This window comes from Podarcis pityusensis, assembly GCF_964106645.2.
Source record: "Podarcis pityusensis genome assembly, chromosome: 17".
Lineage (NCBI taxonomy): Eukaryota > Metazoa > Chordata > Lepidosauria > Squamata > Lacertidae > Podarcis > Podarcis pityusensis.
In genome coordinates this window covers 6,796,553-6,816,578 of record NC_138042.1, presented here as the reverse complement: position 1 = coordinate 6,816,578, position 20,026 = coordinate 6,796,553, and the positions used below count along the sequence as shown (strand labels likewise).

The 20,026-nt window shown below is 45.4% G+C and overlaps 1 protein-coding gene across 6 annotated transcripts in view; it reads right to left on the bottom strand.

The window, feature by feature from the left end:
• PDE4A (phosphodiesterase 4A) overlaps window positions 1-20,026 on the bottom strand; it is a 353,439-nt gene that overhangs the window by 4,550 nt on the left and 328,863 nt on the right. For all 6 annotated transcript variants that reach the window (XM_080988119.1, XM_080988118.1, XM_080988120.1 and 3 more), the window contains 4 exons: window positions 12,395-12,494; window positions 6,381-6,535; window positions 4,031-4,153; window positions 2,112-2,294 (listed from right to left, as the gene is read on the bottom strand). In XM_080988119.1, coding sequence (XP_080844245.1) covers window positions 2,112-2,294; window positions 4,031-4,153; window positions 6,381-6,535; window positions 12,395-12,494 — 561 coding nt within the window. The remainder of the gene's footprint in view (window positions 1-2,111; window positions 2,295-4,030; window positions 4,154-6,380; window positions 6,536-12,394; window positions 12,495-20,026) is intronic.

The following is a 20,026-nucleotide window of genomic DNA, read 5'->3' as shown; positions in this document are numbered from 1 at the left end:
AGCTAGAATAATGCAGCGATAGGGCAGGGAACGTTTAACTTCTCTTAGCCCAGAATCATTCCCAGAAACTCCAGCGGGTGCAGAATGCTGCAGCGAGGCTCCTCATGGGGTCTCTGCCATGGGAGCATATTCACCCAGTGCTTTTCAAGCTGCACTGGTTCCCGGTGGAGTACAGAGTCAGATTTAAGGTGCTGGTTTTGACCTTTAAAGCCCTTCACGGCCTAGGACCCTCGTACCTACGGGACCGCCTCTCCCAGTATACCCCACGGAGAGCCTCAAGGTCCATAAATAGCAACATCCTAGTGGTCCCAGGCCCTAAGAAAGTCAGATTAGCCTCAACCAGAGCCAGGGGCTTTTCAACACTGGCTCCGGCCTGGTGGAACGCTCTGTCTCATGAGACCAGGGCCCTGCGGGATCTGATTTCTTTCCTCAGGGCCTGTAAGACAGAGTTGTTCTGCCTGGACTTTGGCTTGGAATCAACTTGATCCCCTCCCCCTCTTTCTTTTTTCCTTTTTCCTTCTGTGATGTAACTCCTATTTGGGGACATCCTTGGCTTTTTTTTCTGGCCCACGTAGGACCAGTCTGGATAGTTAGCCTTAGTGCAGTTTCTGCTGAAATGAGGCTGCATTTTAATGTTGTATTTTAATCTTGTTTTTTAAGTTGTATTTCAATCAATTGTTTTATATCTGGTGTTAGCTGCCCTGGGTCCGGTCTTGGCTGGGAAGGATGGGGTATAAATAGAATTTATTATTATTATTATTATTAGTAGTAGTAGTAGTAGTAGTAGTAGTATTACCCAGAACAGTGGAGGAATGGCCTGGGGAGCACCCAGACGGGTGAGCTCCTAGCCACCCCAAGCCACAGTGGACAGGCATGGTTTTTGCATCCCTGGGCCTATGCCCTTGACGGGGGACAGCCTGGCTAACTCATAGGTATGTCCTTGCATCCTCATCTCTGGGTTTTGAGCATAAGCCGTAGCTTTGTCCTTTCAAGATTCTCCTAAGTCATGAGGACTAGAAAAATAGTATTCTGCCGAAATTCTCAGAGGCTTTCTGTAAGACAACATGCTCCGTTCCCTGTACCCGCTATTCCTGTTAGTGCTAAAACGAGTGCGGAAGTTAGCTAAACTGTAACTAACAACCCCCCTTCCCCTAACAGCTGTCCTCTTTAGCAATGAAAGGGTGAGGTACATTAAAGTGTTTCTAAAAGGCAACAGAACAGTCGGTTCAACAAACAGTGGGACAGTGCTATGGAGGAGTGTGGGGCTTGTTATAGCTGGCTAGGTTCTCTCTTACACATATTTTAAAAGACGACAATCCACACTCCCACCAAAATGGTACAGCAGGGAGCTCTCTGTTAGCAAAATAAAGCATTCTTTAACAGTGGTGCAGACATGGGTGTGATTGCACAGTTTTTAGTCCAGAGGTGCACACAATCATAAATGACCTAGTAACTGTGGGAAGAAGAGCACATTCCCAGTTCCCACAAGGAGGGAGCCAGGCAGAGGGGCTCCAGGTTCAATCCATGATATTCCTAGTCAAAAAGGGGGCCCAGGAAGTTAAGGGGGCTTGAGCCAGCCTGACAGAGGAGACGACACCAGGCTATGTGGTCCCACGGTCTGACAGCATATAACAGCTTCTTTTTGCTTAAAACAGCAGTTTCTTACAGGGAAAAGGCAGGTTTCTGGCAATGGATCCTCTGTACCAACTCATGGCCACTGATTCCTTGCACAAACAAAAAACACTTGCCTGTAAAAGACTCAGCTATGTATGCTGGAAGCCATAAGCTGCTGGCTCACAGTCACAGGAAAGAAGCTTGCTTGCATCCCAGTGCCAGATTCCTGCTTTCCTCCAATGGACATGGCAGCCCCTCTTTTCTCCTGTAATGGATCTGGGGTTTCCTTTCTCCTTCTGGGCTGGCTATGTTTACTCCCTACTTCCTCCCTGCCCCCAACTTTTGGTGAAGTATTTTTGCTGAAACTCAGGGATGGGAGCAGGGATGCTCCAAAGATAAAGTGGGTTTTGACAGCAGCCACCCCATGTCTGAATTTTCCTAGCCTTGGGACCCCTCTCTGCCTCCCTGGAACATTATCCCACTTGGCCATCACGCACCTGCGATTTCTCCACGGAGGCCGTGTGCTTGTCGCACATGGGGCTGATCTCCATGCCCCGCTCCCGCTCTTTGTCCCCCTGTCGGAAGAACTCTTCCATGATCCGGTCTGTCCATTGCCGATAGAGCTCCAGCGGCTTCGTGGGGTTGCTCAAATCCGCACAGTGAACCATGTTCCGCAGGACCTGGTTGTAGTCAGGAAGCGCAAGGACAGTCAGAGAGAGGCAAGAATGCGGAAGCAGCTCCTTCCTGATTCTCAATAATAATAATAATTTTTTATTTATATCCCGCCCTCCCCAGCCGAAGCCGGGCTCAGAGCGGCTAACAAGTAACACAGCATTCTAAAATCAATTCATTCTAAAATCAATTCAAAATCAAATTAATGGCAACCATTGGGCTAGAGTTCTATGAGGATTACCAAAGGGGGGGGGGGTCAGACTGTGCCTTGGCCAAAGGCCTGGTGGAACAGCTCTGTCTTGCAGGCCCTGCGGAAAGATGTCAAGTCCCGCAGGGCCCTAGTCTCTTGTGACAGAGCGTTCCACCAGATTGGGGCCACAGTCGAAAAAGCCGTGGCTCTGGTTGAGGCCAGCCTAACCTCCCTGTGGCCCAGGACCTCCAAGATGTTTTTGTCTGAAGACCATAAGGTCCTCCGTGGGACATACCAGGAGAGGCGGTCCCGTAGGTACGAGGGTCCTAGGCAGCTGAGCACCAAACCTTTGGGAAGCAAAACGGTGAGTTGTCTGCCTGCATGTGTGCAAAGGCAGAAAAGACCTAGACGGAATCAGCCACCCTCAGAGCCTAAGGAGTTTGGCGAGTGGGAAACCTAGGAAAAGGACTGTGCAAATGAAGCAAAGGCTCTGGCTGTCCAACCCATGTGGCAAATTTCCTGCACCACCATGGCAGTAAGGCTCTCTTGGTCTGTTACTTGGTGTGGGCAACACCAGCGCAGAGGGCCCAAAGGAGGGTCTGCAGCTTATTCAGTTGTCAGGTGACAAAAGGAGCCAATGGGATTTCTAAGGTCTGGGGAGTGGGAAGTGAACGCCATCATTGTCGTCACTACTGCCAGGAAGATACAAGGAGCCACAGATTGCCCAGTCACCCGAAAGGAGGGGCTCCAGCCCCAGGGACACAATTATGCATGTGTTTGTATGCCCAGGCTGTTTTTCCCTGCAGGATCTTTAAGGCAGGTAAAAGGTAAAGGACCCCTGGATGGTTAAGTCCAGTCAAAGGCGACTATGGGGTTGTGGTGCTCATCTCGCTTTCAGGCCGAGGGAGCCGGCGTTTGTCCACAGGCAGCTTTCTGGGTCATGTGGCCAGCAGGACTAAGCTGCTACTGGCACAACGGGACACCGGGACAGAAGCCAGAGTGCACGGAAATGCGGTTTATCTTCCTGCTGCAGCAGCACCTATTTATCTACTTGCGCTGGCATGCTTTCTAACTTTAAGGAGCAGCAGCTGAACCACAGGACCTTTTCCCAGTCTTAACTGTGTTTTCAGTGTGTGTGTTTTTAAAAATTTTAATATTGTATATATTGTGTGTTTATATTTTCTTTTTTTGAACGCTTCCTTGAAAGGCTGTTTTTAGGCAGCAGGTCAACAATTTAAATAAAACAATGTCATCCGTCCACCACCCCCCCCACCGCCCAAGCCTCAGATGCTGGTCTGGCTCAACAGCTTGAGCAACACATCTGAGAGCAAGCTGCTGCCAGGCGACCCTTGCAGCTGCTTCCCAGCTTCCTTGTGGCCATTTTATCTGAATGTCAGTTCCGGGACCAGCTGCACTTTGCCTCCCCAGCCTGCCACTGTGGTGGGGACTGACCTCCTTCCTGCTTATCCTGGGCAGGGCTGTGCCTCTGGACAAGAGGACCTGACCATCCTTTCCCAATCTGTAGCATGCAGGACTTCATCCAGCCTTGCCCACCTGTATTCTGTCAGTGTAGTTGTCCAGCAGAAGCACCCCTGAGCTGGTCACTTTCTTGGTCTCCACCATCGTCTTGAGGTCGGCCAAGAGGCTCATATGTTTGGACATGTCGGTAGCCAGGACCTGCAGAAGTAGAAGCCATAATTTTTGATAATGGAAGGGGATCACTCTGTTTCGACTTTCATGGGCTCCATGCCTTTGTTTGTGCTCCATCCTTCCTCTCAGGGAATTTAGGCTCCTGTGTAGACAGACAGCAACCCAATGTAGTTTTCTTTCATCTGGCCCAGAGGTTTGCTCCCTTGACCAACCTTCTTTCTGCAGCACCCCAGTGGGGCTCAGGAGCCCAGTTATGTCACCCCTTGCCTGCAGAGCTGGCAGCCTCTCAACCTTTTTTGAACACCCTCCCTTGTGGAGGGTTCCCTCAGCCTCCTCTCCCCTCTCCTTGGGAGTCCTCAGGGCAGCCGCTGCTGCTGCTCATGGTCTCTGAGCTGCGCCCCCTGCCCCAAAGAGGGGTGACTCCTCACACTGCCCCACAGGGGCCTAGGACTTCCCAACAGCAAGAGCTGAAGGAAAGGCTCGCTGGACTCCCTTACCTGCTAGCTGCTTACTCTGAGGCCACCTCAGCTCCTGGTAACCAGTACCCCCTGGCCAGCCCCAGAGGCACCATTCACCTGTGGAGCTTGGAGCCGGGGCTGCTGCAACAAACAGCTATGGGAGCCTTTGGGAGGCAGAGTCATAATAGGGCATCAGAAAAGGGAGGGAAGGAAAGAGGGACAGAGGCCAGTGTTGCCCACAGCACCCCTGACCATCATTCAAGGCATCCCAGGGTGCCATGGCACACTGGTTGAAAACCACTGGCCTAGCCCCTCCATGAAGCCTAGTGACTGTGGGACTGCCACTCTCTAGGAGGGCTTCCACAGTCCTCTCCTTAGTGCTCTTGAGGTTGTTCTACCATATCTGTTCCGAGGAGAGACAGGCTGAAGAAACACCAGAGCTGTCAGCTGATGAAACCATTTTTAGATTACTTAATCAGGGACCTTTTAACTGATTATTTTAATCAACTAAATTTACATGAGTTTGAACATTATCATAACGCCAATGAGCTAATCTCTCACCCCTCCCCACCTTCAGGATTTTCTCTGAAACAACAGAAGCAACCTTAAAGCTCCTCCTAAACCAGGCTGGGACTGTGGGGTTCTGCATATCCTGGCATTTAAGCAAATCTTGCAAAAAGTCTGCTTCGTCTGTCATCACCCACCCGGAATAGTTGGCAAGAAAACGACTCTTTTGCAAGCAACACATCTTAGTCCACTTGGCTCTATCTCAAATATTAGACAGAGCCAGTGTGCCTGTTTGGGGCTCATGGGAGACGGGACCAGGATGTTGGGCCTGCAGGGCATCAACACAGCAGGCAGCTGCCAAGGATGCCTGTGCTCTAGTTGCTCTGATAACACCCATCCCTCCAACCCACAAACCGCTGACTGGCCAAGCCTTTTCCAACTGGGGTTGCCACGTATTCATCAGCAGGGTGCTGCTATGAGTGGGCCCTGTGGCGCCCAGAGCAGTCTACAAAGTGGATGGCTGATCTAGAAAAAGGAAGGATGGATGAGGAGGGAAGGAGGACCCCCAGAGAGAGGGGACTTCGTTCTGCCTGGCAAGCTGCAATGCTTGGGCTAATGGGACATGTGTCGTCATGCGACACAGAATTCCACCCATCCTATTTTTACTGCCAGGGAGCGGGAGGCTGCTTGCTGGTTTTTCTGCCTCAGCCTTGGACGCTGCGTATCTGAACTTTGGGCGTTGGTGTCATTTGGGGATGTGCCTTAGGCAGCGATGTGCCTTGCGCTACCATGGTCAATATCTCAGAGTCATGGTATGCCACTGTTTCAAATTATACAGTCCTGCTTTTGGGGAACCAGAGCTGAGGGGACCAACACAGAAGCCAGCGAGACGGGAGGCAGTTTCTGCACTAAGACAGAGGATTAGCCTTGTCACCCATTCCTCAAATCCCAGGTCACATTTTCCTGCTTGAGGTGCAACTACAATTTCCTCCTGTGTTGGTCTTTGCATACAACCGCTGCCATGAAATGTGTACAATGGGCAGTAAAGGAATGTCAAGAGACAAATCAAAATTATTCTGCTCATTAGAAGGTCCACCGGCTTGGTACTTCAGACAGAAAGCCTGACAGGGATTATGTTCCTTCATACCTCTGCTTTTAAACAACTGAATTCCCCAAGGCAAAAAACGAGGAATGGAACCTCGAACTGGGAGACCCAGCCCAGGATTGGAGCAGGGGAAATGCAGGCTTGTTCTTGGAAGCAGCCAATGGCTCTCCTTTCTGAGGCTCACCATGTCGATGACCATCTTCCGCAAAGTCTGTCGCTGCCTCTTGCTCAGGTTCTGGAAAATGTCGCAGTTCTCCTCCTGCAGCAGCTTGAAACCCACTGCCAGGTGATGGTTCTCCAGGACTGACTCATCGTTGTACATCAGCGCCAGCTCCGAATCTGCCAAGGAGGATCACGTTAGTCGGTGTCACGGAGAACAGGAACGTATATTTCATTTTAGTTGCTGACATCAGCATATGGCTTACAGGATAAAAAAACAAATGAAATAAAAATGAAACCATCAAACAATCTGAAATTGCTCGGAGCAGCAGAAAGGAATCACGAAACAATGCAGCAATAAACCAAAAGACTCTTCAAAACCAAGGCTTGTTGAATAAATGTTGTCTGGGAGGCATGTGGCTCTCTGGGGGTGAGGAGGGCGAGTTCCACAACCTAGGCACCACAGCCCTGTCTGGTGTCACCAACAACTGTACTGCCACCACGAACAAGGCCTCTGCTGACTAAATCAACAGGCAGCTGGATTTGTAAATTCAATCCCTGAGGTCCCATGCAAACCACACACTTGCACCTGCCTTCTTCCTGCCTGCTCATACCCTTGGCTATGGCTTGAAGTATATGCTATTCCAGAACAAAGAGGCCACGCAAGTCCTACAGAAGCAAAACATCTACAGAAGGAGGAAGAGCAGAACAACAACCCGCAAGAATATTCGGCCCTCGAATAACCCAGGAAGGCAGCACTTTTTAGTTATGCACCTCCCTGTAATTTTACAGGAGTTCCTTGCCCCCTTATCCACAATGGATTTGAAGAGCAACTTCTTTTCTGATGTTTAGAAACTACTGTCAAGGACTTTGTGATGCTCCCAGAAGTCCCTCATGTCCCCAGGAAGTCCTGCAGCTACTTTGCCAAGCCCAGACTTTTCTTAAAACACCTGCCGCCGCCACAACCTGTTATAGAAAACAGTAAGGCTTTCTCTTTATATCATTACACAAGTATTTATTTTTATGTTGCAAAATTATAAACCGCTTCACAGGCTGAGGCTATCTAAGTACTGTAGTGCACAACGGGGTAAAGACCATTTCTACAAACTCTAAAAACAATAAAACAATTCCTAGAGATGTACAATTAATATTTCATAAATGATGGGGTCACTCTTCAGGAAAAGCCTTCTCAAACATGATGAAACAAAATTATCTACGCCAGACACGTGGGGTGAGATATATTTACCTGATAATCCATCCGGACAGGAACACAGACAGTTAAACGTGAACATATATTTAATTAAAGAGCAAAACAATCAGAACAAATAGTCCTTCTATACTGAAGTCTTACAGGTCTAGTTTTCTGATCTAATGCAACTGCCTATCTTTCCACAACAACTATCTGAATTCCTTTAAATATATACTTTATTATTTCCCTCACCTCATTTCTTCCTCACAGCTGCATTCTCCACCCAAACCGACATTCCCAGACACCCTTCTGGTGTAATCCATTTTAAGTCAACCCATTGTCCTGTTTCACTCCCCTGCTGTCAGTCATTCCTCTACAAGCTCTTCTATCACAAACCCACCCCTAGCAACTTCTATTTGGGATAAGTAAGTCTTCTTCCTTCCTTCAGCTCAGGGATAGGAGACCTTGGGCCCTCTAGACCAGGCATCCCCAACCTGCGGCCCTCCAGATGTTTTTGCCTACAACTCCCATGATCCCTAGCTAACAGGACCAGCGGTCAGGGATGATGGGAACTGTAGTCCAAAAACATCTGGAGGGCTGAAGGTTGGGGATGCCTGCTCTAGACATTGCTGAACTATCAGTCCCAGCAAGCAAGGCCAACAAGCAAGGCTGGTGGGAGTTGTCATTCAGCAACATCTTGATGGTGGACCAAAGGTTCCTCAACCCTGATGTAGCTTGCCAGTGCTGAAAAGAGGCTCACAATGAAACCAACATTTATTTATTTCTATATGGCATTTAGGGGAGGATTCACTTAACCAGCCCCATCCATGGAAACCCCTGGAGCAATGTACAGGGAGAGGAGAGCAGGGGTGGAAGGAAATAATTTCATCTGCCAAGCAGCAATGCATGTAAAAGCAGAATGATTGGAAGAGTGTGGAACTCAACCCCCCCACAAAAAATTATCTGCTTAATAAAAAGTATCTACCTGGATTCCATTTAGCATTTTTACACTAATGAAGTTACATAATCCTCTTAAGTATGATAAAGATCTGCTTTTGTTCGGTATTAAGTTGTCTACTGACTGCACCAGTCAAGGCCCCCTGACAATTTGGGGAATGTCTGGAGCATGGACAAAAATTTGGGACAGTGGGATTATGAAAGGCTTTTGATGGCAAAATAAGGCAAGGGCCCAGTTTTATACCCATGACAATCCCTGTTTACTTCTTTCTGGTGGTGATTGCTATCAGGGGGTTCCACTTGCATGAGGGTAAGGAGGGAAGACAGTAAGTTTGAACTGGAAATTTGTTTGCTATCAGTATTGAAAGAGATGAGCTAATTCCTCTTTAGAGTGTCCCCCTCCCTGGCCCCATGGCTGTGACTGAGTGGGAGAAATTGCTTCAGTCCCCAGGGCATCTTCCATATCTGATTTGCCTGGCTAGCTTTTGGTAACCCTGACATCTTTCCCCCTTTGCATCCCTTCTAGTTTTCTATCACGTGTTTTGAGAAGGGTGCACAATATGAAGGTCACCGGGAAATTCAGCTGGACTAATTCCCTCCCCTCCCGAGCAGAGCTGGGAAAGGAGGGCGAGTGGCAGCCTGGAGAAGAAGGGCAACGCTGAAAATTACCTTATACAGAATCAGGGCCACGAGTCCATCTCTCTCAGCACCATCCACACTGGCTGAGGCTTTCAGTGTTTCCGGTGAGAGCCTATCCCTGCCCTGCCTGGGAATTCTGGGGATCGGGGCTACAGCCTTTCACAAGCGACTGCTCTCCCTCCCCCCTCTGAAAGTTTAGCAGTGGGACTCTCAGAAGGAGGCCATGCATGTGTGTAAATTGTGTACACACAGAAGCATACCTGAGAGGGCCTCACCTGTCCATCTTAGAGGGCTCTATGCCAGGTTCCCTCATTTCAGGAAGCAAGAGCATTCTCTGCAATGGTGGTTGTTTTAAAACCATACAAAACAGACACTCGTGGCAAAGATCCATTTATCTAGCTGCAAAAGCCCAACAGAACAAACACACCTTCACTGCCATGTGATGCTCAGGATGTATTCCTGACCCCCACAGAGCCAATTCCAGGGACCTTGTGCAGGACTTCCACTGATGGGGCTTCTTAGGTGCATCTCGAAAACACTCGTTGCCCCAATTCCACGAGGCAGCATCTCTTTGGATCTGCCTTTACTCCCCCCTCCTGAAAATTTGCAAATTTTCTTGGGTTCTGAGAAAGGGGCGTTTGCGACATTTTAAATCTAGAATAAAAATCAGCATAGCACCTTGGGCAAGTTTGCAAGCATGTGTGCAGGTGTCAGGTCTGAACTGGGCTTCCCTGTTAGGAAGATGGGGTGCTGTTGCTCCCGCCAGCCTCACTTTCTCCCCCAACCTGTTTCTTGTTCTCTCGCAAAGCATCAGAGTCCCCCCCACTCCCGTGCCTAATTTTACTTTGCCGGCACACGTCCTCTCAGGTTACCTAGACAACAGGGACACCCTCTCCCACCCGTTGTCTGATTCAAATGATTGGATAAAGGACTGTGCTTGTGGTAGCACAAAGTAAGGTGGAGGAGGAGGAGCTGGCGACTCAAAGGAAAGCGCATGTTCGTGTTTTAGCTGAGCGGAGACAGGCTGCATTATCCCACCGTCTGGGTACAGTGAAGAGTGGAAACACTCTTAAGTGTCACATGCAGAGATCTCAAGACGGTTACAGCCTGCATTGAGTAGCACACCCTACCCAAAGCACCGCAAGTTCCAGAGCTGACCTTAGCAAGGTGTGTCTGGATATGGCCCTATGGTATTCGTATGAACACCTCTGCACAAGAATGCAAGTTTGCAAGTATTTCTCTGAGCGAGGTGAAAATAACTAAACCAGAAGCAGACTGGTTTGTGTGTCAAAACTGTCTGCTGCTGAATCCATCTGGAGGAAAACAACGAATGACGTGACAGAAAAACGGAGAAATTTCTGGAACACCAATGGGACATCAGCCCCGCCCAAGGCATGATGGATAACAGCAACAACCGGGGGAAAGAAAGACACAACATCTTACAAGGACAGGAAGAAACACTACGGACAGAATAATTGCCACACACAGGAAGAACAAGGAGATAGTTTGAGTTCCTCACTTGTAGCTGTATAAATCATTTAATGTGTCAACACAAATCTAAGTTATTAATATTGCATAAGGGATTGTTGTATAAGGGATTATGATTACGATTGGAATGTAATGGAAATCAGTAAGATTTTGGAACACAGAAATTAATAAAATAATCAATTAATCAAATTTAGCATGCGGTGGGCCACTTTATCTAAATTATATAATTCGGTATTTGAACGAATGGTATTAATAATTGCATTATAAATTAGTATTGTTATAATGAGGCTATTACTGGATTGTAATTGAAAACTAATAAAAATTATTATATCTGTATCTATCCATAGGGAGAAGGGGAGGGCTGGAGGAGGCATAACGTCTTCCTGCCTGCACTTCTCGCCCCATAATGGTTGCACCTCCAGCTGTTTATTTTCCAAGTGGGCTCTGGTAAGTTGCTGGGGAGCCCTGGGGAAGTGGAACTGGGAGGAAATGAAGGCAAACAAAGCCCTGCTCAGAACAGCTGCATACGAGGGCTGCCCAAAAGTTGCTTGTGGGCATTTGAGGAGAGGTGTTTCTAATAATAATAATAATAATAATAATAATAATAATAATAATAATTTATTATTTATACCCTACCCATCTTGCTGGGTTTCCCCAGCCACTCTGGGCGGCTTCCAACAAAATATTAAAATACAATAGTCTGTCAAACATTAATAACTTAATAGCTTCCCTAAACAGGGCTGCCTTCAGATGTCTTCTAAAAGTCTGGTAGTTCTTTTTCTCTTTGACATCTGGTGGGAGGGCAGGTGCCACTACCAAGAAGGCCCTCTGCCTGGTTCCCTGTAACTTGGCTTCTTGCAGAAAGGGAACCGCCAGAAGGCCCTCAGCGCTGGACCTCAGTGTCCGGGCAGAATGATGGGGGTGGAGATGCTCCTTCAGGTATACTGGGCTGAAGCCATTTAGGACTTTAAAGGTCAGCACCAACACTTTGAATTGTGCCTGGAAACGTACTGGGATCCAATGTAGGTCTTTCAAGACCAGTGTTATGTGGTCTTGGCGGCTGCTCCCAGTTGCCAGTCTAGCTGCTGCATTCTGGATTAGTTGTAGTTTCCAAGTCACCTTCAAATGTAGCCCCACATAGAGCGCATTGTAGTAGTCCAAGCGGGAGATAACTAGAGCATGCACCACTCTGGTGAGACAGTCTGCAGGCAGGTAGGGTCTCAGCCTGCGTACCAGATGGAGCTGGTAAACAACTGCCCTGGACACAGAATTGACCTGTGCCTCCATGGACAGCTGAGAGTCCAAAATGACCTGGTCCTTCAGGGGTGCAGTTACCCCATTCAGGACCAGGGAGTACTCCACACCTGCCCACCTCCTGTCACCCCAAAACAGTACTTCTGTCTTGTCAGGATTCAACCTCAATCTGTTAGCCACCATCCATCCTCCAACCACCTCCAGACACTCACACAGGACCTTCACTGCCTTCACTGGTTCTGATTTGAAAGAGAGGTAGAGCTGGGTATCATCCGCATACATGTCTCTCTTTTCTTGCAACAACCCTATAGCAACATTGTCAGAAGAAAAGCAGTACAGCCCGAGGCATGATAAGGTGACATTACAAGGTGCAGGCAAAAGAGGCACATTCAAATCCTTTTCTGTCCAATATCTCCTCCATAAATGACACACATGCGTACCCGTCCCCCTCTCCCCACCCAGTCATGTCCCTCCCGACACCCCTTTGCCCCCCATCTCCCTGTGCTACTCACTGGTATTGATCAAGAACTGGTTGGAGACACCAGGGTGGTCCACATCATGGATGGCAGCAGCAAATATTGCAGCCAGGATCTCAAGGTCAGTGAAGACAGCCTGCAAAGGACAGAGGGAGAAGCTGCTACAGGTATGGTGTTTCTGTCCTGCTTTGCTAACAAGGAGAGATGCATTTTTATGAAAGGGGCCCACTGCTAGCAGAGAGCGAGGCTAGATCCCAAACCCCAAAGATTTGTGTGTTGCCGCCATGTGAGGTAACCCACTGAAGCTTACAGGCCAGAGCATTTCCTGGGCAGTAGTAAGTACATATCAGGCCCCCATTGCACATGCAACTCTAATGGGATGCCTACCTCTTCTCCCCATTCTACCTGGGGAAAAGACCATGGCATCCAAAAATTCCTCATATCCCAGGCTGGCCAGCCATTGCAGTAGACTGGTACAGAGCAGAGGTAGCTAACCTTTGGTGATACAAATCTTGCTGAACTACAAATCCCATCAACCCTGACTATCGACAGTGCCGACTGGGGCTGATGGGAGATGGAATCTAACATCTGGAAAGTCATAGAGGTTTTAACTCATGGGTTAAATCAGGTTTCGGATGTAAAAACAGAAATAATAATAATAATAATAATAATAATAATATCAATGGGGCTATTTTTTTCTAGCCTCTCAAAAGGAAGCATTGCCTATTGCTTATTATCATCATTACCATTTCTATCGCTATGGTGTTTTGCAACACACATGAAGTTATAAGAATTGCAGACTTCCGGGGGCGGCGCGAACGGCAATGGCGGTCCTCTTCTGAACGGGAGAGGAGGCTCCGCAGACAACGGGTCGTCCGCTACGGCGAAGCGGAGACCCTTTTCGGAAAACCCCAGGCAGCAAGAGCCTGGGGTCTTGAGGCTCGGTGGGCGCCTTGAGCGACCCTCCAAGCGCTAAAGGAACCCCGTAAGGGGCTCCGGAGCGTGGAGGGGGGTTGCGGCGCTGAGAGCTGCTTCACAGTCTGTGGAGCGAAGCCGCGCTGCTGCTGCCGGTGAGCGCTGATCCCTTTTCCTGTCAAATTACGGATCCGGACGAAAAGCAACTTATTCGTGAGTAAAAGACTGAATCACTTGAAATTAGTGACTTTAAAGGAAAAATCTAAATTGGCTTGAACTTGGCTGAAAGCGGAGAGACGTGGAAACAGGAAGTCCGTCTTCCGCAGCCATTGAACTTGAAAAAAGCAATCAGCTGGAGGAGTGGAGGCTGAAAGAAAGAGATTCTAAACTCTACAGATCTAAGCATCTATTGAACTTGCAATTTAAAGTAAAGACTTTAAGCTAAAGATTTGGGATTATTACTTGCACTTGACTTTCCTCCTTTTATTGGATTACAAATTAGAAGGTGAAACCCAGAGTCAGGAGCTGCCTGAGCATTAAGAGATTGAGCTGTCAGTACTGCAGATTTGGATACTGTATATTGGAACTTGCAACAATCTGAGGGTATTGAGACCTTTTAAATTTGAAACATTCTTTTTGGAGATAAATAAGCACTGTCTGTAACAAAGTGACCATTTATAAACTCTGCTAAAAATTTGTATCTGAAGGTTCTTGGACATTAAATTAGACTCTGAAAGACATTTTAAGCTCCCTCTAGAGGATTGGATTAAAACAGTGACTTTACATGTACATTTACTTTCGATTCCCTTGTTGTTTGCTTGCTCTGGGCCTTTCCATTCCCATGGGAATAACTCAGTGTGACCTTGACTGACAGATAACGTTGGAATGAGTGGCACAAGAAAAAGAGGGAGAGTTAGACAAACAACTTTAACAACTCTAACCTCAGTTTCGCAGACACGTAGATCATCTGTACCTACTTTGCCCTCAGAAGTAGAAGTTGAAGAAGTTGCCTTGTCACAGGCAAAAGAGGGAGAGGGTGAAGCAGAGCAGTTACAATTGGAAGATATGGCCTCAGGAGTATCTGTTTCTGTTCTAGACAAAATTTTTGAAAAATTGGAAGCTTTGGACAAGAAAGTAGATGTGCAATCAGCAAAGATTGACAAAAATACAGAATGTCTAAATAAATTAACCATACAAGTGGTACAGAATACACAAGCTATTGGACAGTTAACGGAGGCCTCAGCAGAAAATCGGAAATTGGCTGAGGACACCAGACAAAAATTGGAAAATTTAGAGCAAGAGGTAAGACCACTCACTAAACAAGTTGGGGAACATCAGATTTATCTTTCTATGATAGAACTGCGAAATCGTGAGAATAATCTGAGGATTAGATCAGTACAAGAGGCAGAAGAAGGAAATCTAACTGAGTTTTTGACCAAAGAATTCTCCAAGTTCTGGAATTTGGAAGAAAAGGACTTTAAAATTGTGTCAGCTTTCAGACTTGGAAGATTCATAAAGAAGGAGAGGCCCAGAGACTGTTTGATAACATTGAGATCAAAGGAGGAAAGGGATAAGATTTTGGGCCTACACTTCGGAAAGTCACTGGAGGTTTTGGATAGAAGAATTGAAATTTATAAAGATATCCCAAGACAACTGCTGGATCTTAGAGCCGCCTATTCTGAACTTGCTAAACTATTAAGGAGCAACGCAATTCCATTCAGGTGGGAATTTTCCCAAGGAATATCTTTTACCTTTAGAGGGAGAAAGGCCAAAGTTAGAACATTGGAAGAGAGAGACAAATTTTTGGCTACATACGGAGAGGATCTTCAAAAAGGAATTGAACTACCTTCTGAGCCTGGGGCAACGCCAGCATCAACACCAGCACCTGGGGAACCTGAAGATTTAGAGAAGATACCACCCCTGGAGAAATAACCAGATTGATCCAGGATGTCTCTGCAACTGCTGAGTTGGAATATTAATGGTTGTAACATTCCGGAAAAAAGGAAGAAAATATTTCACATATTAAAAAAAGAACAATTGGACATTATCTGTTTACAAGAAACACATGTGACGAGGCTCCACAGAAAAGTGTTAATAAATAAAAGATTGGGCCAGGAATTTGTATCGTTGGACAAAGTTAAGAAGAGAGGCGTGGTGATATATGCAAAAGAGAGCCTGTCACCTAAATTCCTATTTAAAGATGAACATGGAAGAATTTTGGCTATTGAGATACAATATCAAGGAGAGAAACTGTTGATATTAGGAATCTATGCACCTAATGAAGGGAAATCGGAATTTTACAAGAAGCTGCAGGAGACAATGCTGGACTATCTGGATTACAACAACATCATAATGATGGGAGATATGAATGGGGTCGTATCAACTAACATGGACAAGTCACAAAGTCAAAATGTTACAAAAGACGGCAGACTACCTAAAACCTTTTTTGAAATGACTGACAATATGGATTTGATTGACATTTGGAGGACAAAGAACCCACTAGGAAGAGAGGGAACATTCTTTTCTGAAGCCCAACTGACCTGGACAAGAATCGACCAAATATGGATTTCTAGAGGCCTGGCACCTAAGGTCAGAAAAGTGGAAATCTGCCCAAAGACCTGTTCCGACCATAATGCAGTAAAGATGGATATGACACTATTACCAACTGGATCCTTTAGATGGAAGATGAATGACAATTTGTTCAGAGATCAGGAAATTACCAAGAAGGCCCAAAAAGTTTTGAAGGACTATTTTGAGATAAATATGAATAATATGGTGGAAAAAAGAATAATCTGGGACGCAAGTAAAGCTGTAATGAGGGGATTCTTGATACAACAGAATGCAGTAAAGAAAAGAACACAAAATGAGAAAAAAGATAAGATCTTGGATAAAATAAAAGAATTAGAGAAGAAATTAAGAGTGAATCCGAAGTCACAGCCAACTCTGAGAGAAATTAAACTTTATCAAACACAATATTCTAAATTGATAAATCAGGAAATTGAATGGAAGGTTAAATTAATGAAACAAAAAACGTTTGAGTCGGCGAATAAATGTGGAAAACTGCTAGCTTGGCAGTTGAAGAGAAGACAAAGATTAAATACTGTTACAAACTTAGAGGTTGATGGAAAAAACATTCAGAATCCAGTGGACATCAGAAAGTGTTTCCAGAGATATTTCAAAAAATTATACACCCAAGGGCCGCAAGACGATGTTGAGATTAAACAATTTTTGGCAAAAAACGGACTATCTAAATTGTCACAAGAAAATAGGACAATCCTGAATTCTAAAATAACACGACAGGAGATTGAACAAGCCATTCAGAACATGCAACTCGGCAAATCTCCAGGACCAGATGGGCTGACCTCCAAGTACTATAAGACATTAAAAGACTATTTGATACAACCCTTGATGGAGGTCAGCAATGAAATTATGGAGGGGAAGAGGGCACCGGAGTCGTGGAAGGAAGCGTTCATCACATTAATACCAAAGTCGGAAACTGAAAAGACACAACTTAAGAACTACCGTCCCATCTCTCTTTTAAATGTGGATTACAAAATATTTGCAGACATTTTGGCAAATAGATTTTAAAAAGTTTTAAATGAAGTAATTCACAAGGACCAGGCTGGCTTTCTCCCAGGTAGACATCTGTTTGCTAATACAAGGAACATTATTGACATCTTGGAACTTTTGCAAACAGATATAAATACAAAAGCAGTTTTAATTTTTATAGACGCGGAGAAGGCCTTTGACAATATCTCCTGGAAATTTATGATGGGAAATTTAAAAGAGATGGGAGTGGGACGGGGTTTTGAGAATGGGATTGAGGCGATATATTCAGAACAGAAAGCTAAATTGATAGTTAATAATGTGGTTACAGAAGAGTTCAAAATTGAAAAAGGGACACGACAAGGTTGCCCTATTTCCCCTTTGTTATTTATTTCGGTTCTGGAAGTGCTATTGAACATGATTAGAGGGGATCGGTTGGTGGAAGGAATTCAGGTCGGTCAGAAACAATATAAATTAAAAGCTTTCGCAGATGACTTGGTCTTGACCTTGCAGAAGCCAGAGCCCAGTACGAAAAGAGTATTACAACTGATTAATGACTTTGGTCGGGTGGCTGGATTTAAACTAAATAAACAGAAAACTAAGGTTTTGGGGAAAAATTTGACTGACACAGAGTCAGAACGGTTTCAGAATGAGACGGAACTCAATGTGGTTAAAAAAGTAAAATACCTAGGGGTAAACATAACAGTAAAAAATCTAAGTCTATTTAAGGATAATTATGAAAAATGCTGGACAGAAATTAAGAGAGACTTAGATAGTTGGTCAAAATTGAAACTTTCTTTGTTAGGCCGAATTGCTGCTATCAAGATGAACGTATTGCCAAGGATGTTGTTTTTATTTCAAACACTTCAGGTTTTGGACAAAACGGAGTGCTTTCAGAAGTGGCAGAGAGACATTTCTAAGTTTGTCTGGCAGGGCAAAAAGCCCAGAATTAAGTTTAAGATATTAACCGATGCAAAACAAAGAGGGGGCTTTGCCCTGCCAGACTTAAAGTTGTATTATGAAGCCGCAGCGTTCTGCTGGCTAAAAGACTGGCTACTTCTTGAAGACACTGATGTGTTGGATTTGGAAGGGTTTAACAACGCTTTTGGTTGGCATGCATATTTATGGTATGACAAGGTTAAAGCAAATAAGGCCTTTAAGAACCATATTGTCAGAAAATCACTGTTTAATGTCTGGACAAAATATAAAGACTTGCTGGAAAATAAAACACCAAGGTGGCTTTCACCTCTGGAAGCTAAGGCCCGAAAAAGACCCAATATGGAGGCTAAATGGCCAAAATATTGGGAAATACTAGAAAAGGATGGAGACAATTGGAAATTGCAGAGTTTGGAGAAAATGAAAGACAAAGTGCGAGATTGGTTACATTACGCTCAGATTAAAGAAGTTTTTAAAAATGATAAGAAACTAGGGTTCCAGGTGGAGAAATCGAAACTAGAAACAGAATTGTTAGAACCAAAGATTAAGGTATTTTCAAGGATGTATAACTTGCTGTTGAAATGGAATACACAAGATGAAACGGTTAAATCGGCTATGATAAGGTGGGCACAGGACATTGGGCATAATATCATGTTTGAGGACTGGGAGAGGTTGTGGAGTAATGGATTGAAATTTACTGCATGTAACGCTCTGAAAGAAAATGTAATGAAAATGATTTATAGATGGTATATGACCCCAGTCAAACTTGCCAAAATTTACCACCTGTCTGATAATAAGTGTTGGAAATGTAAAGAGTGCGAGGGAACGTTCTTCCACCTCTGGTGGACTTGCCCTAAAGTGAAGGCGTTCTGGGAAATGATTTATAATGAATTGAAAAAGGTATTTAAATATACCTTCACTAAGAAACCAGAGGCTTTCCTTTTGGGTATTGTCGGCCAAGGGGTGGCAAAGAAGGACCAGACATTTTTTATGTATGCAACAACAGCAGCAAGGATACTTCTCGCAAAACACTGGAAAACTCAAGATCTACCCACACTGGAAGAATGGCAGATGCAACTGATAGACTACATGGAACTGGCTGAAATGACCGGCAGAATTCGTGACCTGGGAGAAGAGAGGATTGAGGAGGATTGGAAGAAATTTAAGAACTATTTACAAAAGCATTGTAATTTGAGTGAATGCTAAATAAGATGCTAGACTAAAACAACTGAGCACCACTAAATTTAGAAGTTTTTAAGAAAATAAGTAAGACTGTGAAAATTTAGCTCCTTCTGAGAATTATAAGATTATGAAATATAGAAGGGATATAAGAATTTAAATAAGATGATAAATTGCTGACAAAATGTTATAACGATGAAAGTGGGAGCGGGAGGTGTGAGGAAGTCCAAAGAAAATGTGAAACTATGTTAAGATAAATGTTATATTGTTTACTATGTTTACTCTTATTGTAAAACCCAATAAATTGCTTTAAAAAAAAAAAAAAAGAAGTTATAAGAATTGCCTGTCTAGATCAGAGTAGAGGTCCATCCGGGAAGCCCCTAATAGGGGCATGATTGGGAGAGTGCGTCACCCCCCTGTTGTGGCCCCCCCAGCACCAGGAATGGTGCACTATATTGACTCTTCTGGGTGTTTAAACACTGTGCCCTCCATAATGTTCCACAGTGACAAGAATTAGGCAGGCAGCAGGTTTGCAAACATACTGTAATCTCTTGCATTTGCAAATAGTCTTGCAATACTTATTGGAGCTCTGTGGCCAATAATCTGTCTTGTCTGCTCCAAATCGATATGCGAATGTCTGCTGCCCTCCTTCCATCTGCAGCTCCTGGCCACGTGCAAGTTTACTCTCTGCTTCCTTTCTGCCCTAGTTTTCCTTTCCGATTCCTGGCTCTTGCCTTCTCCTCTCCCTCTCATTCTGCTGCAGCTTGCTTCTCCCACACCACCAGACTTAGGCCCCTACTTCATTTTTATCCATCCTCTTCTAGGATCTTCTTCCAGTATCTAAAATCAGAGCAGTTCAGCCAACGGCAGCCAGAGCCTCTCCAGGCCACAGACAACCACCCTGAGGCTGGCAGGAGTGGAGACAATCAGCCAGTGGATTCACCGCTTAATACACCGGAATCCAGATGTTTTGAATCCTCGTAGCCCTGTGAAACATTAGGCTGGGAAATAGTGACTTGTTTAAAGGGTATTTGGGCCTAAGCAAAGGCCACGTCTGCCAAGTCCAAGTGAAGCACTACAGCCACTGTACTT